Source organism: Plecotus auritus (assembly GCF_963455305.1).
Source record: "Plecotus auritus genome assembly, chromosome: X".
Classification (NCBI taxonomy): Eukaryota; Metazoa; Chordata; class Mammalia; order Chiroptera; family Vespertilionidae; genus Plecotus; species Plecotus auritus.
The window spans coordinates 43,933,333-43,957,253 of record NC_137784.1 but is presented as its reverse complement, the minus strand read 5'-3'; the positions used below and the strand labels follow the sequence as shown (position 1 = coordinate 43,957,253).

The 23,921-nt window shown below is 40.3% G+C and overlaps 1 protein-coding gene and 1 pseudogene across 15 annotated transcripts in view; one reads left to right on the top strand and one right to left on the bottom strand.

Moving 5' to 3' along the window:
- The window catches only part of ARHGEF9 (Cdc42 guanine nucleotide exchange factor 9), a 251,908-nt gene that overhangs the window by 49,337 nt on the left and 178,650 nt on the right, over positions 1-23,921 (top strand). For 9 of the 14 annotated variants that reach the window (XM_080653046.1, XM_080653042.1, XM_080653036.1 and 6 more), the window contains one exon: positions 8,244-8,423. The exons of the other annotated variants lie outside the window; for them this stretch is intronic. In XM_080653046.1, the coding sequence (XP_080509172.1) occupies positions 8,244-8,423 (180 nt within the window). The remainder of the gene's footprint in view (positions 1-8,243; positions 8,424-23,921) is intronic. 14 annotated transcript variants of the gene reach the window in all.
- LOC308240041 (non-histone chromosomal protein HMG-14-like) lies at positions 285-586 on the bottom strand (annotated as a pseudogene). The gene has a single exon. The product of its transcript is annotated as a non-histone chromosomal protein HMG-14-like (transcript).

Below are 23,921 nucleotides of genomic sequence, written 5' to 3'. Positions count from 1 at the left end.
ATCTATGGAATGTTAAGCTGACACCCAAGACAATCAAGGTCTCCCATATTCAATATCCCACTATTTTCTGGTTGTACCAAAAAATAAACAACCAGCAAATGATTTCACCTCTTTAAAAAAAAGCATTTACACTTAAAAAAATGGGATGAGGTGGAATTCCCTCCTTCTTAAAAATGTTTCTAGAGCTACCAAAAAACTTGCATTTACAAAATAGTTGATAAAATATTCCTCTGGATTGTACAAGAAGGGAGACAGGGACCACTGATAAGACATGGTATATGACATTAATCAGACTTGGCTTCTTTTTCTCCTGCTTCATCTGAGGTTGGACTCTCCTCGTTTTTAGTTTCTCCATTTTCCGCAGGTAGATCTTTAGGTTCCTGGTCAGCCACTTTGGCCTGCTTTCCCTTTGCTCCCCTTTTCCCTTTCGTTTGCACTTTTTTGTCCGCAGACTTATCTTTCCTGCAGCCTTTTTGGGCTTTGTTTCCACTTTTGCAGGAGCAGGTTTGGCCGACAACCTGGCCGACTTCCTCTTCTGCTCCTCCTTGGCCACCCCCACCGCAGAGCTGACCTTCCTCTTGGGCATTGTGGCGGCGGGCCAGACACGTGCTGGATGCTTGAGGGGCCATGGTGCGCCTAGTGGCTTGGCGAACCTGGGCTGCCTGGCCGCTGCCGAGTCTCCCGCAGCCCAAGCTGCTCGGACCAGGGATGGGGGCCGTGGGAGAACCATTCAGGTTGTAAAACTTTTGATGTTAAAAACAACGCTGTGTTTTATGGATTAAGTGATGTTTTAGATCTACTGTTCACAAGTGTACATTCTGGTTGTTTGGACAATAACACTTTGGTTGACAATTTGAATAACTCCCATTTGTCTTATTTTCTTCTTATCTAGATAGAAATTAGTGAAAGAGGCAAAAGGAGAGAGGATATAGGTGAGAGTCACCAGGGAGGAGATTAAGGATCAGGATCACACAGGTAGGAAGAGGCAGCCTAACTCGTGTCCCTACAGTTAACCATGGCTATGGGCATGCCTTTATCAGAGGTACAGAGGTAGGGATGCATCTGCTTTTGCAAGAGACTGAGTTTGGTCAGAGTTGAAGGTCCCTGCCATGTTCAAGACAAGAGTTGGATCCACAGCAGGGGCTAGATTAGGATAGCTTTGAGAGATTGACAATAGGGAGTTATTGAAGCTTCTTGAGCCTGGATAGTGGTACCAGCAAAGAAGTTTTGAGAAATGCATAACTAAGGAGTAGCTTGAGGAGGAGAGAGACCTGTGGGCAGCAGGAAGGTGGGAGGCAACTTAAGGGCCAGGTCTAGGATGGGCCATTGGAAATGAAGATAAAGGATCATATGAGAAGCGAGGGAGGGAAAAAGAGGTAGAAGAAGGAACACAGCAGGCCCAGAAGAGTTACCAGAAACAGGAAAAATTAGAAGAAGGAAAATGGTGGCATATGATGAGTTTAACATATATTTTATTGGAAGTGATAGCAGGCCATGCAGTGAAATGTGGAGCAGGCAGTTAGAAATATGGGACTAGAGGTGACTGAGGGCAGATGTCATGAAAAAGATGATTTCTCTGAGGAGCTACATGGAGAAAACAAAGAGCCAAGGTCCCTGTTGACTTTTGAATGGGGCAGTCAAGGGCTAAAGTTGAAAACCCATTCCTCAGTTTCCCAGCCAGTCTAACTGGCCTGTGCTTTTTAATGTGTCACTAGCAATGCCTTAGTGGGACTCAGGAGGAGGCTAGTCAGCTCCAAGTTTTCATTTTCCTGAGCAGAGAACAGTAAAACCATCCTATGGAGCATGTAGGAGGGTGAGAAGAAATAAGCTGCTATAATGACATTTCTGTCTTTGCAAAGCTGAAGTATTAGCCTCAATAGAAAGCCAAAACTGGAAGGTACCTGAGAGGTCATTTCTGTGGTTCACATCTGTAACTTTACTGATAAACTGATACTGGTAAAGAGACCTAAGATCATTCAGTGAGTTATTTGCAGAGTTTCTTCCAATAGCCAGTTTTTGTTGTACATCCTGGTTAACTCCTAGAAGTTGTTTTAACAGCCTGAGTCACAACTTTCCAGAAATGTTGTCCTTGAACACTTTGGGCAAGATAGAGTCTGTTTACAAGGCTGTATTAAAAAGACATTTGGTTTATTCATGGGAGAGCATAAAACCCCAGCCTATTTTGTATGTGCTTAAAGGGAATGAAGAAATGGATTTTGCCTTTGTCCATGCCTACATGTTGATAGAGGAGATGGGGGCAGGCACCAATTGAAGAAAAACAGAGAGGTAAAACCCCCTCATGTCCCTCATTGTCCTTCTGTGAAACTTCTCATGGCAATTGGCACATTTGCTATTCTTCACAAAACAATATTTTTTTCTTTTTTAACCTTTTCATCTTCTGCTGCTTGCCATTAAAACTCACATATTTCTGGCAGCCACGCAGGCTAATTAAATAAGTATTTGGGGTTGGTACTGTTCAGGTGGAGGGCAAGAAGAAGAAGAGGAAGACAAGTGGTATGGCTCTGGAAAGCTGGATAGAGGCTGTCACCTCAGATTTTTTTTTTTCTGAGTTGGCAAGGCCTGGCATTTGGAATGCTCCTTATATTACCCCAAATCCTTTATTTCAGACATACCAACCAATGAGAAAGGCGTTTTAGACAGGCAGGGAACCAAACTTATGGGGTGGCATGAGGATCACTATGAAGAATGAGGTATCAGGAAAGGCAAGGGTAAAGCCTAGATTGGTATGTCCATGAGTGGGGGGTGGGTGGCAGTGGGGGGATAAGGACACATATGTAATACCTTAATCAATAAAAAAGTTAAAAAATAAAAAAATAAAAGAAAGAATGTCTCTAACCAGCAGCACCTGGGAAGTGGTTTGAAATGCAATTCTCAAGCCCCACTTCATAACTATTAAATCAAGGACTCATGGGGCCTAGCAGTCTATATTAACAAGCCCTCAAGGTGGTTGAGAACTGCTGTAGGCCATTCACAGATCTCCCTGGAAAGAAAAACCAGCTGGGAGCCCTCTGCCTTCTTGATAGGCAGTGTAGAGGATTGGCAAAAGCGAAGCTATAGGGTAAGTTCCACTAGAGATTCAAATCTGCTCCACCACCTACTTGGTGGGTGACTGTGAGCTACTTGGATAACCTCACAAGTTATCTTCAGCAAAAATTGGGGTGCTAATGCATCCCTTAGACAGAGTTACAGAGATTGAGATCAGAAAAGAACTGGATATAAACCAGTTTAACCTGTTACCCAATGCCTGGCATGTTTTCAACAAATATGGTTCCCTCTCTCCCTTCTTCCCTTTCTTCCTTTCTGTTTTACTTACTTTCTCCCTTCTTCCTGTCTTCTTTCCTTCCTCCTGAAAGGGCCCACTGGCCACTCCAAGTTAGCTGTAGATGCATGCCTTGTTGATTAGAAACCAGCCTTAGAGGTCAAATTCTGAATGCCTCCAGGGTATGGTGATCATATTTCCAGGTTAAAAGTCAGGGTTCATGGGTCTGATAACATATGTATATATTTTTAGACTCAGTGGGATAGAATATTTGAAATGAGGATTGTTTCAGGAAATCTAAATAAAAGAATAAGAGCTCATTCCTTCTTTATGAATTATATTATGACTCTTCTCCTTCCCCATCTTTTTATTCATATCCAAAAGTGTCTTTGGTGTGGGATTGCAGAACACTGTGTGTCCCACTCACTAGCAAGTCTGAGCAAGAACCAACTTATATTTGGTGCTGCACCTGAAATGTCCTAGGGATTGGGAATTATTTTGTTAGAAGTCACAACAGCGTTGTCCCAAGGCTCAGAGCCATTTGGGTACCTTCCTGGAGTAACCTAGTTGTACCTCCTGGCTTTATGTTGGGCTTGTAAGCTGAAGGGGTTGGAACAGATGGGGAATTTGGGCTTTGGTTTGGGGGAGGGATATAAACCAGTTTAAAAAATAAAGCATTTAACCCCTGACGTAACTACTCCCAAATAGCCTTTTCTTGGTCTTTCTCTCTTATATTTTGTACCATTTGATAATTTGATCCACTCCTGCTGCTTGAAACTCTTGACCTTGGCTTTTGTGAGATTGTATTCCTTGGCATTCTAATTATGTGGTGACAACTCTATTTAGTTTTGTTTCTCTGGATATTCTTCTTATCCTTACCTCCCATTGTTGTTGTTGCCCTAGGTTTCTAGCCTTCTTTCTAAGCATTTTCTTCCAGGGCAAACTTCCTTGGTTTCCACAATTTCTTCTGGGCCATTGACTCCTAAACCTGTATAGCTATTTCCTATAACCTCTCTTGATCTTGAAATCTACCTGCATATCTTGCTGGCACCTACATTCAACATATTAAAGAGAATATTTGTCATCTTTCTCCCCCCTCCTAAGCTAGCATTGTAGAGTAACTTACCTTCATGTTTTAATGATCATGTTTAGGATTGAATCCCCCCCCCACACACACCAAATCAATTTTGACCTCCTCATTTTCCTAAAGCTAGATTTAAGAACCTTCAGACAGACTCCAGCCCACCTTTTCAGCCATCCTTCCACCACCAACTGCCCTTCTCCAGCCCTTTTCAAACTTCACTACATTTACCATCAAAGCTCACATAGTCCTCACCTCTGAGACTTTAATGTCATTCCTGTGCCTCAAATACTCTTCCTGTTCCCTTTTGTATCTTTTATAATCCTACTCATTTTTAAAGCCTATATTAAGTGCCCCTCAACACTTCTGGAGTCCAGTAAGCACATATGATCCTTCCTTCCTCTGAAATCTTGAGCTAGACCAGCATATACTAGGCTTTGTACTAGTCACTGGACATCCAGCACTCAGTTCATCCTGTCTATAATTCTGCATGTGAGGCAGGTATTACACTTTTTTGTATTTCAATTACATGCTAAACGTTTATTTTGGTTTGTTTTTCTGGCTTCTGTCTGTTCCTCATCTCCCTTTGTCACTGCTACTTTCTAAAGTAGCAAAGCCCAGAAATTGAAGCCAGGTTTACCTGCCCTTAATGACTTCTGCATACTCCTTGAAAGGCATTCACTGATGGTACTCAAAGGGCCTTTGACATTAGTTAAGGACTATGGCTGAATCATAGTAAGTAAAGCTCTACACCCAGTGGGAGCTCACTGATTGAGAGTTGGATGATAAATGGATGAGCAGAGAAAAGTGCTTATTTGTGGGGGAAAAAAGTGTAGCAAGTTAAAAATCAATCCTGTACACACACAAAAAAAGAGATTTAAAACCAATTTCCAGCCCTAATTTAGTTTACTTTTAAAAGAACTCAGAGGATGTGGAGGGGAGCATCACCTTACTCCTGCTTATATTTGTGACTAGAGAGCACAGGTGCCCTATACACCTAGCATCTCTTTCTGGGTTAATCCTCCTCTCATTATATGAACACACATCTGTCAACTCTTGGTTCAATGTTTTACAGCTCATGAAATAAGTGGGGATATAGAATTATTCCCATTTAATAGGTGAATAAACTGAGACCCAGAGGAAGCATAATTTATAAGAGCAGAAACTCTAGAGCTAGAGTGTGTCTGCATTTTAATTATGGCTTCAATATCTATTGGCTGTGTAAATGTGAGCAAATTATTTAACCTCTCTGAGCTTTAGTTTTTTCATCTGTAAGATAGTAATAATATTAGTATTATTACTCAAAGTGTTGTTGCGAATCTTAAGTGAGTTAAGGTGTGTAAAGTGCTTAGAATAGAGCCTGGCCTATTACTAGTAAGTATTTTATATCAGCTAATTTTATCATCATTATTATTATACCTTTAGCAAGAAGTAGAGCAAGGTCTTAAATCCGGGTGATTTTTTCTACCTCCTCTGTATGTGGTGTTATGTTGAGGCAAAATAGGTCCAGAAAGCTGGCCAACTGATGACCATAAGCAAGTCACATCTGCTATAGTATACCTGATTTATAAAATGAGGGCTGATGGGTGATGATCTTTAAAGTGCTGTATAGTTCTGACTATCATTGATTCCAAGTAGGTCTTGACAACAGGTTTGCCCATTGGTTTGTGGCCACTGGGTACTGGATTGGCTTGACCAGGGCATAGCTGGGCTCTCTGACCTGAGGGCCCAGACAAGTCAACTGGACTAAATGGGTATAAGAGTGAGGCAACTGCTCCTAGGAAAAACCAAGCATGGAGTCCCTAATAAGAAAAGTCCACTGTAGAAAGAGCACAGACAGTGGAATCAACCAGATCTTGGCCTATGGGTCCTCAAACAGCACCATAGATAGCATCCTGAGCAGGGTGTTGGTAACTAATGCTAATATATTCTTTTGACCCTTGGTAAAAAGCCAAGGATGTAGCTTTAAACCACAAACCTTCATGATGCTCTGAGTTGGTGTTATATATGCTTATAGAGACTTCTCTATAAGGATTTACTTTATTGAGGCCAGTGATCAGCAATTCTCCACTGAGGCGAGAACAAAAGAAGAAATTGACTTCTAGTATAGTTGGAAAAAAACAAGTTCAACATAAAAATAAATCTCCTCATAGGTAGGAGTGTCATTAAAGGTGGCTGTTCAACTCTCTTTGTTTGGGTTCTTTAAGAATAGGAGCCATCTGGTTTATGATATTATGGGATGGAGTTCTATGAATTCAGTATAGCTAATTAGGAAACATTGGTAGTCCAATATGATGGGTTATAAGACTTCATAATTTATTGCTTGTGTGATTAGCCAAAGGGCCAGGCCTCCTCTTTGAACCCGTTTCTTCATCTTTAAATATGGAAACAGCTCATTCAGGAAGGATCAAGTGATGTAGTAGATTTGAAAACACTTTGTAAACAGTAAATCATGAGGTACTTGAAAGGTGGTGCTATAAAAGGTCCTATTGGAAATCTGTTTTATGTTCATGCTGAGGAGCTTCTCTGGAAGGCACAATAGCTAGAAACTTGAGCAATGAAGGATGCACCAGGCAGGAGCTGACCAATAGTGTTATTTTCTGGCTGGTATGTTGGAAGGTAGACCTGTGTGACAGGATGTGTGTTCCATATCCTGTCTCTGTTGTCTTTGAACTGTCTTGTCAAGATCCATGTGGCCTTGGGAAATTAGTCCTTCCTCAAAGCAGACTGATGAAAAAGGTGACTGCTAGAGGAAATGTTCAGCTATTCATTACTGGGGAGAGAGTATTTGAGTCTTTTGCCTGACAGGCCATATGTTCTCTATTCTGGAATCTGTTTCTGCAAATGCCAGGGAGACTCATGGCCCATGCTGGCAGGAACCAGTTAGGGAAAAAAGAGAACAAATAATACAGTGGTCAGGATGGTAGCCAGAAAAAGGCAGACTATTTCCCTACCCCATCCTCATTATTGTGCTTAGATGAGTGTCATGAACATGTTCATATGTGTGTTCATGTGGCAGAGAGATAGATGTCTGCCTGATGCTGTGTGGAGCCCAGTCCTAATGACCACAAAGTTTAATGACCAGTGTTAGGGTCTGTTCACAACCCCAGCCTTGTTGGGTGACCCTGAGCTCACCCCTTAACTTCCCTTGACTCAGTTTTGCCATCTATCAAATGCAGAAATCAACCTACACCTCTCTATGTATATCATAGGGTGGTTGTACAAATCACTGAGTGAATCTGTGCCAAGGTTGAGTTTCTTTGGAGCAAGTCATCACAGAAAGCCATATTCTTTCACACCCATGACCTCTCTGATGGCATCATGTGTGGGTGGCAACCAGGAGGCTGCAGGACTGGGGTCCATTGTATGTGAGGAATGCCATGGTCTGTAACCTCTGGGGGTGGGATACAGTGGTGTTAAAATGTACCACCAACTCTCAGTTGGTCAGTTACAGTGAAGAGGAGGAAAGGGAGAGGAGTGCAGAGAATTTAGAGCAAATGTTCTCAAGCCTCATTTTAGCATTGATTTCAGCCTCTCTACCCATTCCAGACCTTCAGCTGCCTTGAAGCTCCAAGGAGAGATGGACTGGTGCTTGCTTTCTTCACTGGGGGAGGAGATAATGAGTAGGGATAAAAACATGAGGCCTTTGTAGTCCATATTCACATTCTGGGTCATTCCACTCACTGGCTAATGTAGTTGACAGTATTGTTTGCCTTATAGTTTAGTGGTGCTTGTACTTCCAGTGCCATCTCTCTTACCCCCAGTCTTCACCACTAGTATGTGACTTTTCCCATAAAGTAGTAGAGCTTTGTGGGTGGGGTAAGGGGGCAAGTAAGATAGCCAGCTGTGTGGACTGAAAACATTCTCATTTTGTCTCCTAAGCTGATCACTGGAGATTCCATCGTTAGTGCTGAGGCAGTATGGGATCACGTCACCATGGCCAACCGGGAGTTGGCATTTAAAGCTGGCGACGTCATCAAAGTCTTGGATGCTTCCAACAAGGATTGGTGGTGGGGCCAGATCGACGATGAGGAGGGATGGTTTCCTGCCAGCTTTGTGAGGGTGAGTGTCAGCCTTCACTCTCCTCTCCTGTCTCCTTGGCTGCCTGCCCCTGGATTTCCCCTCACCAGCCCCTGTTCTATTGATCATTTATCTCATGGAGGCTCCTCTCACATTTTACTTCTTTTTGTGGTCTCCTACCCAAGACCTAGGCTTCCTTTAATTTTTTTACTTTCTAATTTTGAAACTTTTTATTTTTTCTTGTTTATTTTAATAATCCCCACCTACTGCCTCCTGCTGTGACTTTATACAAATCACTTCCCTTTTGGCCTTGATGTTTTTAAAGACCTTTTTGAACTATATTGCTGTGAATTTTACTTTCTTACCTCTCTTATTTTCTGCTGTCTTTTTTGTCCTTGTCTCCTCTTTTTCATTCTTTCTTTTTACACATCTCTCTCCTCCCTCCTTTCTCCTCCTCACTCTTCTGTTCTTTCTTTCTCTCATTTTGGAAAGTGTGAACACACCTGTATATTGTCTCAGGATTGTCTTCAGTTGTTAATGTATGAGTGTGGGCTCCCTATTTTCTCAGGGGCTATAGTTTACTGATTGGAATCTTACTTTTTGCAAGAGACTCAAGTGGCTGGTATCTAAGTTGTGCTGTGGGTGGGAAGCAATCAGCCTGATTGGGCTTACAAAGCCTTGGCCCATTTTACATTGTACCATGAAGAACCTGGCCCTAACAAAAGGGACTATTGGAAGCTGGCTCCTTAGCAGTTACTGTTTCTTCTGGGTCACCAATTAGTAAGATGCTATGGGAGAAGAGCATTGGCCTGGTGACCCAGCTTTTGACCATATTTAAGAGGTAAGAGCTTGAATCAGATCTTTGGGAATTATGAGCTCTGATTTTCCCCATCCAAAAAAAATGATCTTGGCAATTCTTTCATGCCAGGGGATGTCATAATGGATGAGAAAATACACGTTAAAAAAAACCCAAAAACTTTGTGACCACCAAAGTACCAATGCCATATAAGGATGTCTTATCATTATCCTTACCACAGCCTATCACCTTTTGTTAATTTCTTCTGTAAAATAAGGATCAAGTCCTGACCCAAACCAAAGATCAGAGTGGTTTCGACTTTTGGACGATGAAGGGCCTCAAGATTAGAATGACAGCTGTGTAGCATGAAGGAAGGGGCAGAGTATTTGGAATCAGACAACTGAGAGACAGTCTCAGTTTTATTACCTTCTAGCTCTATGGCTTTTGGTAAGACTTTTCACCTCTTTGAGACCCAATTTTCTCATCTGAACAATAGGAATAGCAGACTTTTTACAAGGATTAAATAAAATCACATATGTGAGTAAAGTGTTTAGCACAATCCTTGGTATATAATGAGTACTTGACAAATGCTAACTTGCTTAATTATCATCTTTATCCTCATCCTCATCACTACCAACCCCTTATTAGATCCAAAAATATCTATATATCAAGGCTGGCCATATTGGTTGGAAGAAGTCTCCTTCCTTGGAGGGTGCAAACCCAGGAAGCACTGTTAACTGGTTGGAACGACTTAGGTGAGGGCACTGGTCAGAAGCAGAGACGTGGACAAAGTAACCTCTTATCCCCTCTGTCCTGAGAATGTCCTAATGAAATATCTAATCTTTTTTATCTATGTATGTGGCATCTTTCACCAGGGTCTTCAAATGCCATCTGTTTCGCAGCTCAGCTTTGTTCGTTGATGAATTGGTCCCAGGGGTAGTAAAAAAGAGCACATCAATAACCATGGGCCTTTGTAACTAACATGAGGCCCTGTACACAAACAGCTTGTGTGTCTTAGAATGACAGTCCCCCCCTCTTTAAAAGAAGGATTAAACTGCACCTTGTGACAATGTCACCCAAATCCAAATGTATTTCACTTTTAGTGAAATGATATTTTTGTAATAAGCAGTGCATCAAGGGGTGAGACAAAATCATTGAGCAAGGCAGAATGGCTCTGGGAGGCAAATGACAGAGCCAGGCTTTAGAATATAAATGAGCTGGCATTGATGCTCCTACATCCAAGGCCAGGAGGAGTGTTCCTCTGAGCACAGTTGAAGCAGCCACTTGGGTGGGCTGATGCTAATGTTTAAGAACACCACTGGCTGGCCCAGGAATACATAATATAGAGTCTAGTCTATTGGTTCTCAGTTGCCCAATGAAATTATTCCCTTGAGTAGTTTAAAAAACAAACAAACACTAAAACCCAGGTTCCAGGCTGGTCAAGTCAGAATCTTGGATATTGAGAACAATTGTTCTAGACAAGCAAAGCCCAGTAGACATATATTGTAAGACACAAATGCAAGCCACACATATAATTAAAAAGTTTCTACTAGCCACACTAAAAAAAAGTTTTATAAAAGGTAAAAGTGAAATGAATTTTAGTATATTTTATTTAATCCAATCTATTCAAAATACTATCATATAATATCCATAATAATAAAAGCATAATATGCAAATCGACCAAATGGCTGAACAGCGGAATGACTGTCTGGATGTCCTTCCAGACAACCTTCTGGATGAAGCCGAGGCTGTGATGGCCAAGGCAGCTGGGGCTGCAAAGGCCTACTCTTGCACGAATTTCATGCATAGGGCCTCTAGTCTTACCTAATAATAGACAAACATGTAAATTGACCATACCTCCCCTACAACCACAGCCAATCAGAGTGACTATGCAAATTAACCAACAAAGATGGCAGGTTAATTTGCATATGCAGGTGCAGAATGGCCAGGAGGGATGGAACGCCTGCTATGAGGGGGAAGGGGGCGGTGGAGGGAGCTACAGGAGCGGTGCTCCAGACAGATGCGAGGACTTGCCGGCTCCCGGGCGGCTGGGAGTGAAACCTGGGGAAGGAAGGCCTATTCTTGCATGAATATCGTGCAACGGGCCTCTAGTATAATATAATACACTATCACTACAAAATTATTAATTATATATTTTACTAAGTCTTTGAAATCTGGTGAGTATCCTATATTTACAACACATCTCAATTCACACTAGTCACATTTCAGGTGTTTGTTAGCCATATGTGACTAATTGCTATTACATGAGATAGCATAAAATAGCACAATAATAGATCAGGATTGTTAATGGCAGAGCCTAAATCATAACTTAGAGCTTTAATACTCTGTCTACTATACCAGTGATTATTCTGTGAGAAACTAAGCATTCCTTGTTGCCTCAGATTGTATTCAGAATGAGAATTTGATTATTATATAACTCTTTTGTTTGTTTTAGTAATACTCTAATGGTCTTCAGATTGCTAAAGGGAAGTATCATGGAACTTAGGAGCCAGCTGTTATGTTATTGCCAGTAAAAGGAAATTGGGGTAGGCTGCTGTTGGCATGAATGATGTGAATATTGGCTCCTAGGTAGAGCTTTCAGTTCTTATGAATGAGTGTTTATGTGTAGGTTTACATTTCTAGTAACATTGTGTGATAGTCAAGGGATTAAATTATGGAGGTTATGGAAGCTCTTTTCTAGTAGATATTTTAAAATAAATTTGCTGTCTTGATTCCTCTACATAAGTAAGTTTCAACCTTTTTCATCTCATGGCAACACAAACTAATTACTTACATTTTGTGGTACACCAAAATATGTTATATTTTTTTGCCAGTCTGACAAAAATAGGTATAATTTTGATTCATTCACACTGGATAGCTATTGTTGGCTGTTGTCATTTTTTAATTTGACAATTTAAGGGAAAAGATGTCAGCTCCCCAGACTAAATAGTCAGGTATTCCTTGTTTTAAAAATTATTGCAACACATCAGTGTGCTTGCCATGGCCCACTGGTTGAAAATTGCTGCTCTACATTGATTTTTGGTTAAGGGTAGAATGGTATTGTAGAAACACTGCTAACTGTATTCCACATATTTGGTATATGATCATGGGCTTTTGTTTTTCTTCTTCATTTCTAAAACATTCTCTAAATGTATTCAAATTCTGACATATCTAGGTAGGACATAGAGATAAATCACACTGATCTATTGAATCTTCATTAGTGATGTAGTTGGTAGGCAGATGGACCATTTCCTGGGATGCTATACCTCCATGTTATAAGATAGTTACTTGGTTTATCCAGACTGACCCTGAGCTGAGATTCAGTAGCACCTGGAGAACATCAGTACTAGGTTATTTGGCATGTGACATAAAAGCATATAGCAAAGAAAAGACTTTTGCCTAACTCCATACCAACTGGAGATCATTGGACAACATTTGTAGCTAATTTAGCAAGGCACCTTCATTCCTTAAATGGAAGTCTCATTGCTGTATGAACATCCCAGTATTAGAACAGTAATCAAGGGTGCTTTGTGAGGTACTGTCCAAGTTAGCCCTAACTGATATTAATCAGATTAATCACAATGTAAGAGTTTGAGATTCTTGTCTCAGTTCGGTTATTAGTTGTGCAGCTTGAGCAGCTTCCTGTACATATTTGAAGCTCAGTTTTTCTCCTTGCAAAATGGGGATAATTGAGTCTTGTGAAAATCCTTTGAAACCTGTGATATGCTGGATACCTGTAGATAGGGAGTGTGATACCATTTTGGCTATTGTACAAGAAATTGCTGGGTATATGTTTCTTCTACTCAGTCAAATATTTGCCTTCTCAGTTGTTCAGAATTTCATTTTGCATGTGTATAACGTGTATGTGTGTGTGTTCTCCCTTTTGTACTGGGGACAACATGTCTTTACCAGAGCCATGCAGGGGATGATGTACCTTCCTAGAAGTTGGTCAGGTTAAGTAAATTACAGCTTACTGAATATCAGTTTCCTTATCTAGCTATTGACATCTTTAGCTGCTTTCCTGGCCTGGTCTCCCTCACTGGAAGGTGAGAGCAGACTGTTGGGATATTATTGTGTCTCCAAATGGTAAATCTCAACCCTGTGGTGGGGCCTCCTTTTGAATGATAGGCCCTAACTCCAAATTATACAGGCACTTTTACTTTGTCAACATGTAAAAATGAGCCTTTGTTCTGACTCTGGTCTATAGCCTGCAGAAGGATTGCTGTCTACTTTGAGACAAGCTGTGTACAGGACACATGACATCCAGTTATTGGTAGGCAAGGCCTGCATGACAAGGCATGGGTTTGGTCAGAAATTTAAGAGCCTGCTCAGGTTGCATCAGCATATATATTTTTTGTTTCTTCAAATTTTAGATTTCTCTGGTTTTAGGCCTGCCTGGAGGCAGGGGATGAAATGATGAGCTAATCAAATCATTACCATAATTTTTTTGCAGTTGAACAGATCAGATATCATAGAAAATAAACCTTTCCTGTTTATAAGGAAGCCTACTGTTCCAAAGTGTTACTTGGATTTTAATTACATAGCATCTCTTCTTGGCTGCACTTGGGGAACACTTTTCACCTGTGTGAAACCTTAGACTCACAGTAGATTTAGAGTTGGAAAGACCCACTTTGGCCAGGAATGACTGAATTAGATGTTTACCGGGGCAAGACAGATAATGAGAGTAAATCAGTCTGAGAGTGGGGTAAATGGGGGCCTATATCTAACTGGGAAATCTATGCCCCATCTAAAGGGAACAAAAGACTTGGATGGTTCTCATCAGTGGGATCAGGTATAGGAAGGAGGGAAGTCCAGTGTGTTGAGATAGTCCAGTATTTTCAAGAAAAACCAGGAATTTAATTTTATGTAAAAATACCCATATTTTTAAGTATTGACAAGTAATTCACATTTAAAAAAAAAGAAATCCTGTGAGGGACAACTACAACACATCTTTAGGGTTAAATTGTCCCCTGGGTCCCAATTGGAGACCAGTGATCAGCCTGACTTTCTCAATGTATAAATACTGAGGAAACAAACATAGGCCCAAAGAATGGAAGTGACTTAATTATCTTACAGGAATTAGTGAAAAAGATAGGATTTGTACCCAGGCCCATGGATATTACTTAGGAGAGCTGATTTAAAGTCTTTGTCTAGTAAGTACAATGTCTGGACTTCTGTTGTGGTTTCTGTCAGTTGTTTTTTTTTCCTGTGAATGGGCTATAATTTTCTGTTTCTTTGTATGCCTTGCAATTATTTTTGAAAACTGGGCATTTTGAATATTATAGTGTGGTAACTCTGAATATCAGATTCTCTCTCCTTCCAGGGTATGCTGTTGTTGGTAGTTGAGGGCTTTAGTTGTCCATTTGTTTAGTGACTTTTCCAAACTATATTTTGAAAAGACTGTATTCCTTGTCATCTGTGAACACTGAAGTCTCATTGTCCAGCTAGTGACATAACAAATATTTCTTTAAATACCTAGAACCAAGAAGAGAAACAAACAAACAAACAAAAAACTATTCTTATAGTCTTTGATGGCTCTGAGCTAGGGCACTGCTTCAACACTACTCCAGGTTACCCACAATTCTGCCTCAGCCATCTCCTACTCTCCTGCTTGTATATAACCCAGAGATCCTCCAGAAGTGCAAACCTACACTCTATACTCCCCTCATGCTTTTTCTGAGTATGCATTTGGTTCAGGGCATGTGTGTAGCACTTTAACTTCCTCAGTATGCATGGTAGCCTTTCTGAGTTATTATTCTTTCAAGAAATTTCTTCATCAGTTTCTTCCCTCCTGTGATATTGGGCCTGTTTGTTGCTTTCCCCTTCTGCCATCCTCTATCTTGTGTGGGTATGGAAAGTATATGTCTTTGAATCTTTCAACAGTGGAAGTAACAGCCTCAAAAGCCACTTGAGCCCAAGGAGGTAGGGATACAAAACAAAAGTCAGCCTCTATGCTTGTCCCTCAATGCCAAATAGGTCAAAACACATAGTCACAGTATTTTAAGAACAAGGTCATTAGCCCACTGGCACCAGCAAGCTGCATGAAGTATATAGGCCACCCTTGTCTCAGCTGCTGGAGAATAGGGAATGGTTGGCAAATTAGGGAAAATGCCTCAACATTCTCTTAGCAAATTTTAGCCTCAGTTTTCTGCATCAAGTTGCTGTAAGGTTTGGATTAGAGTACAGAATTCTGAAAAAGTTGGTCCTCTCAGTCATGTCAGCTAAGGGTTATTTCAGTGGAGCGACTGATTCTTTTATTTTTTTTTACATATTTTTTATTAAAGTATTATATGTGTACATATCTTACCATTGCCCCCCCCACTCCCATACATGCCCTCACCCCCCAATGTTTTGCATCTGTTGGTTACTCTTATATGCATGCATATAAGTCCTTCGGTTGATCTCTTATTTTCCCCACCTCTCCCTAACCTTCCCGCTGTAATTTGACAGTCTGTTTGATGCTTTACTGCCTCTGTATCTATCTTTTTGTTCATCAATTTATAATGTTTTTTATTATCCACAAATGAGTGAGATCATGTGGTATTTTTCTTTCATTGACTGGCTTATTTCACTTAGCATAATGTTCTCTAATTCCATCCAGGTGCCTACAAATGGTAATAATTCCTTCTTTTTTATCGCAGCATAGTATTCCATTGTGTAGATGTACCATAGTTTTCTGATCCAGTCAACTGCTGAGGGGAACCTAGGCTGTTTCCAAATCTTAGCTATTATAAATTGTGCTGCTATGAACATAGGGGTGCATATATCCTTTCTGATTGGTGTTTCTAGTTTCTTAGGATATATTCCTAGGAGTGGGATTACTGGGTCAAATCGGAGTTCCATTTTCAGCTTTTTGAGGAAACTCCATACTGTTCTCCACAGTGGCTGCACCAGTCTGCATTCCCACCAGCAGTGCACGAGAGTTCCTTTTTCTCCACATCCTCGCCAACACTTGTTTGTTGATTTGTTGATGATAGCCATTCTGACAAGTGTGAGATGGTATCGCATTGTCGTTTTGATTTGCATCCCTCGGATAATTAGTGACTTTGAGCATGACTTCATGTGTCTCTTGGCCTTCCTTCTGTCTTCTTTTGAAAAGATTCTATTTAGGTCCATTGCCCATTTTTTTTATTGGATCATTTATCTTCCTTTTATTAAGTTGTATAAGCTGCCTGTAGATGTTGGAGATTAAAACTTTATCAGTGATAACATTTGCAAATATGTTCTCCCATACAGTGGGGTTTCTTGTTGTTTTGTTGATGGTTTGTTTTGCTGTGCAAAAGCTTTTTATTTTGATGTAGTCCCATTTGTTTATTTTCTCTTTGGCTTCCATTGCCCTTGGGGCAGTATCAGTGAAGAAGTTCTTTCGGCATATGTCTGAGATTCTGTTGCCTGTGGATTCCTCTAGTATTTTTATGGTTTCCCATCTTATGTTTAAGTCTTGTATCCATTTTGAGTTTATTTTTGTGTATGGTGTAAGTTGGTGATCTAGTTTCATTTGTTTGCATGTATCTGTCCAATTTTCCCAACACAATTTATTGAAGAGACTGTCTTGACTCCATTGTATGTTCATGCCTCCTTTGTCAAATATTAATTGGGCATAGTGGTTTGGGTCAATTTCTGGGTTCTCTAATCTATTCCATTGGTCTATATGTCTGTTCTTGTGCCAGTACCAGGCTGTTTTGAGAACAGTGGCTTTGTAATACAGCTTGAAATCGGTATTGAGATCCCTCCTACTTTATTCTTCTTTCTCAGGATTGCTGTGGCTATTCGGGGTCTTTTTTTATTCCAGATGAATTTTTGGAGAGTTCTTTCTGGGTGTGTGAAATATGCCATTGGTATTTTAATGGGGAGTGCATTGAATTTATAGATTGCTTTGGGTAGTATGGACATTTTAATGATGTTGATTCTACCAATCCATGAACATGGTATGTTCTTCCATCTGTTTACATCTTCCTCTATCCCTTTTTTCAGTGTCCTGTAGTTTTCCGCGTATAGGTCTTTTACCTTCTTGGTTAAGTTTATTCCTAGGTATCTTAATTTTTTTGTTGTTGCAATGGTAAATGCGATTGCTTTTTTAGTCTTTCTTTCTGTAAGTTCACTATTGGTGTATAGAAATGCCATAGATTTCTTGGCGTTAATTTTGTATCCTGCTACATTGCCGAATTCAATTATTAAGTCTTTTAATTTTTTGATGGAGTCTTTCGGGTTGTTTATGTACAATTTCATGTCATCTGCAAATAAGGACAGCTTTACTTCTTCTTTTCCAATTTGGATGCCTTTTATTACTTCTTCTTGTCTAATTGCAATGGCTAATACTTCCAGTACTATGTCAAACAGGAGTGGTGAGAGTGGGCATCCCTGTCTTGTTCCTGTTCTTAGGGGAAATGGTTTTAGTTTTTGCACATTGAGTATGATGTTAGCTGTGGGTTTATCATATATAGCTTTTATTATGTTGAGGTATGATCCTTCTATTCCCAACTTGTTGAGAGTTTTTATCAAGAAAGTGTGTTGGTGCCAAAACCGGTTTGGCTCAGTGGATAGAGCGTCGGCCTGCGGACTGAAGGGTCCCGGGTTCGATTCCGGTCAAGGGCATGTACCTTGGTTGCGGGCACATCCCCAGTAGGGGGTGTGCAGGAGGCAGCTGATCGATGTCTCTCTCTCTCATCGATGTTTCTAACTCTCTATCCCTCTCCCTTCTTCTCTGTAAAAAATCAATAAAATATATACTAAAAAAAAAAAAAAAAGAAAGTGTGTTGGATTTTGTCAAATGCTTTTTCTGCATCAATCGATATGACTATGTGATTTTTATCTCTCAATTTGTTTATGTGATGTATCACGTTAATTGATTTGCGAATATTGTACCATCCTTGCATTCCTTGGATAAATCCTACTTGGTCATGGTGTATGATCTTTCTGATGTACTGCTGGATCTGATTTGCTAGAATTTTGTTTAGAATTTTGGCACCTATGTTCATGAGGGATATTGGCCTGTAATTCTCTTTCATTGTGTTGTCTTTATCTAGTTTTGGTATTATGGTGATGCTGGCTTCATAGAAGGAGCTTGGAAGTGTTCCTTCCTCTTGAATTTTTTGGAATAGTCTGAGGAGAATAGGTTTTAGTTCTTGCTTGAACGTTTGGTAAAACTCTCCTGTGAAGCCATCTCGCCCTGGGCTTTTGTTTGCTGGAAGCTCTTTGATGACTGCTTCAATTTCTTCCATAGTTACTGGCATATTGAGCTGTTTAGATTCTTCCTGATTGAGTTTTGGAAGGTTATATTTTTCTAGGAATATGTCCATTTCCTCCAGGTTGTACAATTTGTTGGAATAGAGTTGTTCGTAGTATTTTTTAACAATCCTTTGTATTTCGGTGGGATCTGTTGTTATTTCACCTCTTTCATTTCTGATTTTGTCTATTTGCGTCCTCTCTCTTTGCTTCTTGGTGAGCCTGGCTAGAGGTTCATCAATCTTGTTTATCCTTTCAAAGAACCAGCTCTTGGTTTTGTTGATCTTTTGTATTGTTTCTTTGGTCTCTATGTCATTTATCTCCGCTCTGATCTTTATTATTTCCTTCCTTCTGTTTACACTGGGCTTTTCTCTTTGCTCTTTTTCTAACTGTTGAGTTGTAGGTTTAGGTAATTTATTACCATTGTTTCTTGTTTTTTGCAGTATGCTTGTAGAGCTATGAACTTCCCTTTCAAGACTGCTTTCACTGTGTCCCATAGATTTTGGATTGTTGTGTTTTCATTGTCATTTGTTGCCATGATGTTTTTTATTTCTTCCTTGATCTCTCTGGTAATCCTGTCATTGTTTAATAGCATGATGCTTAGTCTCCATGTGTTTGATTTCTTTGGATTGTTTTTATTGTAGTTGATTTCTAGTTTTATGCCACTGTGGTCTGAGAAGATGCTTGATATGATTTCTATCTTCTTGAATGGGAAGAGACTTTGCCTATGTCCCAACATATGGTCTATCTTTGAAAATGACCATGTGCATTTGAGAAGAATGTATATTTTGTGGCTTTGGGGTGAAATGTTCTGAAGATGTCAATGAATTCCATCTGGTCTAGTGAGTCATTTAGGATTGATGTTTCTTTGCTGATGTTTTGTTTAGAGGATTTGTCCAATGGTGATATTGGGGTATTAAAATCTCCTACTATGATTGTATTGCTGTCAATCTCTCCTTTGATATCCTCCAGGAGATTTTTTATGTATTTGAGTGCTCCTGTATTGGGTGCGTATATTTTTACCAGAGTTATTTCTTCTTGTTGGATTGCTCCCTTTAGTATTATGAAGTGGCCTTCCTTTTCTCTTGTATGTCCTTCACTTTGAGATCTAATTTGACAGATATAAGTATTGCTACCACAGCTTTGTTTTCATTTCCATTCGCCTGGAAGATCTTTTTCCATCCCTTCACCCTCAGTCTGTGTGCGTCTTTTTTTTTCTGAGGTGGGTTTCTTGTAGACAGCAGATATATGGTTCATGTTTTCTTATCCAATCAGTTACCCTATGTCTTTTGATTGGGGGATTTAATCCATTTACATTTAAAATTATTATTGATAGGTACTTATTTTTCGCCATTTTAATTCTTTACCCCTGTGTTCCTTCTTTGCTTCCTATTTATTTTTTTTACAGCAGACCCTTTAGCATTTCTTGCATTTCTGGTTTGGTGGTAATAAATTCCCTTAGTCCTTTTTTGTCTGTGAAGCTCCTGATTTCACCTTCAATTTTGATTGATAGCCTTGCTGGGTACAGTATTTTTGGATTCAGACCCTTCCTTTGCATGACTTTGTATATTTCATTCCATTCCCTTCTGGCCTGATGAGTTTCTGTTGAGAAATCAGTTGCTAGTCTGATGGGGGTTCCTTTGCATGTAACTTTCTGTATCTCTCTTGCCGCTTTTAAGATTCTTATTTTGTCATTGGTGTTTGCCAATTTAATTATAATGTGCCTTGGCATCAGTCTTTTGGGGTTCATTTTGTTTGGGACTCTGTGAGCTTCTTGGTTTTGTGTGGGTTTTTTCTTCCCTATATCAGGGAAGTTTTCTGTCATTATTTCTTCAAATAGGTTTTCTATTCCTTGCTCAGTTTCCTTTCCTTCTGGAACCCCTATTATGCAGATGTTGTTTTGTTTCGTGGTGTCCCAAAGTTCCCTTAGGCTCTCCTCCTGCTTTTTAATTTTTTTTTTCCAGAAGCTGCTCTACTTGGGTATTTTTTCCCATCTTGTCTTCTAGCTCACTGATGCGGTCCTCTGCTTCTTCTAGTCTACTCTTGATGCATTCTATTGAGTTCTTGACAGCAGCGATGTCATTTTTCATTTCTTCTTGGTTCTTCTTCATTTCCTCTTGGTTCTTACACATATTGTCGAATTTGTCTTCCATTCTTTTCAGCCACCTTATGACCATTTCTCTGAATTCTTTCTCTGGAAAGTTTCTTGCCTCCATTTCGTTTACTTCCTTTTCTGGTGATGCCTGCTTTTCTTTCATATGTGGGCTGTTTCTTTGTCTCCCCATGGTCTCTCTTCTTCGGTTGTCTGGTTATGTAGTTCTCTGTCTCCTTATCCCAGGCGAAATCTGACCTTTCCATGGTGGAGTGTAGAGCTCCTCTGAATCCGCGTGTTTGCGGCAATTGGGGACCGGTGTTCTGGGGCTCGCAGCTGTTCCGTGGGTGCCGCAGTTGTGGATTTTCAAGCTTCTGATAAGCTCCACTTTCCCTTTCAAGATGGTGCAGACTCCGTGTCCACGGGACTGATTCTTTGTGCATACTAATTAGTGATGTTACCCCCTCCTGAATCTTAATCCTGTGCTTTCTGTGCTATAGAATAATCAGAAAAGGGTATGCTTGGGCTGCTAACAAGACTGTTAACACTTAAAAATGTACCTCCAATTCCAAGATAATGGCAATAGTATTTTGTTTTCTTGGGATGAGTTCAGATATGCCAGCCCTTGTTTATCCACCAAAACTTCAAGTAGACATAGGCCTCTAGCTTTAACCATTTATGTAAAAGTTCTTGTTTGTGGCCCTGGAGGTGACTCATTGCAGTATCTGTGAGTTGAGGCTAAAATTAGCAGAGAGAGCATTTTTCCATGGATTACAAATATTTTTTCCCCTCCATACCAGAATTTCAAATGGCAGTAGCACTCATTTACATTTGCATGATGCATTTTAATGGTTTCTGACTGTGCACATGCTTTGGATGACATTATTAAGTACTTCTTTTGGCTAATTTTAGGATATTTGCCTGACCAAGGTGATGTCCTCCATATTCAAGGAGGTGACCCTATAGGTCTCTCTCAGAATCCCCATACTGATAGCAACGTTGAGGGCAATATAGTTTATACCCCACGCTCTAGACAGGGCTGTACCTAATCACCCTGGATTTCTGAGAACCTGGCATTTATCAGCAAAGTCTGAACTGCTTTGTTAGTAAAGCTGCTGGCCCTTAGGCTATAGTCTAAGCAAATTTCTTAAAACATTTTGCCTTTTTGCACTAGGAATATGGTATTTATGAACTGGTACCAGTAGAAGACACTCTGAATTGTTCTCTTGGTGGTGGAGCTTTCCTTCCAAGGCCCTGCTATTAATCCATAGCATGAATAAAATGTATTGGTTGGCTTTCTGAGTTGAAGACTATAATCTGGGTCCTGGGTCCTATTTTTTCTTAGTATGGCCAATCCCTGGATTCATTTAGGGATCATTTTAGGCTTCCCTAGTATCATGTCTACATTGCTTTGGTGGTCTGGATAACTTGAAAAGAGGAAGAGTGTTTGGAGATGAGATCTGTTTCAGAGGCTTTTTGGGAAGTATAACATTTTGGAAAATCATGATAATGGTATATATTCTTTTCTTTTTCCATCAGTATAGATATTAGTATGAGTCAGAATGCATCTCTTAACATTTTTCTCCTCAGGGCTTCTTATTACTAGTGCTATTAATATCTCCTTGCCAGTATGTACTAAATCCTAAATAAACACAACTGTCCAGCACTTAGCAGCAGCTACCTCCTGGAGCTAGGTAGAAAGGGCTGAGAGTATCTGGCATCTTGAGAGTCCTCCTTATAGATATCTTGTTCTGCTTATTAGGGGTTCACCAGAGAAACCATACTCAGAATCTTTTGGATCTTCCTTTTGGTGTTCAGAAGTGAGTCACATCTGAAGAACCTTGATTTGTGATGTCTTGACATTGAATGAGAGAATTGGCAATTCCTGCTTTAGCTGTTTCCAGAATGGACTTGATATATCAAGTAAACACAGCGTAGTCATTTCTGGAGGACATGAAGGCTGGTTTCCTATCTCTAGGGTATGAGATACAGGACAAAGGATCTGAGGGCTCAGGCCTCATATGCACTATTCCCGTTAGAGATCTAGCCAGTGAGGGATTCTTAACACCTGCTGGTCTAAATACATATCGGTACCTTTGTCTTTCAGAAACATTTTCTTTACTACCAGAAGATAAAGGTAAAGAAAACATAGGCCAGGGCCTTAAGGAAGAAACCAGATCCCACCAATAAGGATGGTATTCCCTGAGCACAGTGGGCTTCACTGATCAGTTGATCATGCCAGTCCTTAGGGAACCTAACTATCCTCCTCTTTCCTTGACTAGTATTAGAACTCAGATCCAGTGAGATATTAGTCACAAGCTGACTTTTGCTGAGTCTTTTGCAGTAGAGGAGCCAAGGGGTAGATGGATCATGCTAAGAGGGCAGGTGAGGCACATGAATAGGGAGTTTTGGGCAGAAATTATTCTAGCCTTTGGAGGTCAAGTGATACTTCTAGGGTTCACCAGAGAACAGTGTATTGGAAATGTGCCATGTAGGCATATCAAAGATCAGTTTGTGTGTATTGAGCAGGTGGCATTCTCTGCAGAGGAATAGGGAATTATGGAGCTTCTGGGGATGGAGAAATGAAACATCTGTCATATTATCAGGCAGGAAGAGCAACGTGAATGTAGCAGGAACATTGATCTAGAATAGTCAGAGATTTGAAGGGCCAACTCTGCTGCTGATTATCTGGGGAATGTCAAGCAGGGACTCTTCCTTTTCTGAGCTTCATTATCTTGGCTGAGAGTCCAAGCGGTTGGGCCAGGTTGTTTTTAAAGGCCCTATCTGCACTGGTCTGAGGTTCTTTCATAATTCTAGAGCCAGGACCACTTGTATTTACCAGCCTTCATCTACTCAGAATAGTACATTAAATTGTTTTGATGGAGCTGTCCAGTATATCAGAAAATATTTGACTTGACACTACAGATGTTGAATAGAGAGTAGAGGGAACATTGACACATTAACTGGTAAAACCTCATGTTCAGGTGGTGAGGCTGTTCCTATGAAGCATCAGCCCATAGGTCCTACCAGGGAAGATGGTATGAGGTGGCATAAAGAAGAAATTCAGCTTAAAATCTGTGGCCTCCTGTTCTTTGAGCAGCCAGACTCTAAGTTAAGAGATAGTTTGCTCTATTTCTTTATTGATGTATATATTTATTTATTGGTGACACTATTACAGATGTACCCCATTTCCCCCTTCCCTTTTCCCCACCTCCACTCAGCCCCCACTGCCCCTCTGGCTATCACCACACTGTTGTCTTTGTCCATGGGCTATGATCTCTGCCAAACCTACCCATATCTGTTGAGTAGGAAGCTTCCAGGGGTGTATATAACCAGGCTCAAGATTTACTTCCTTGTATATGCCTCTCCCACTGTCCCTCTTTTTTTTTAAAAAAAAATATTTTATTGATATTTTACAGAGAGGAAG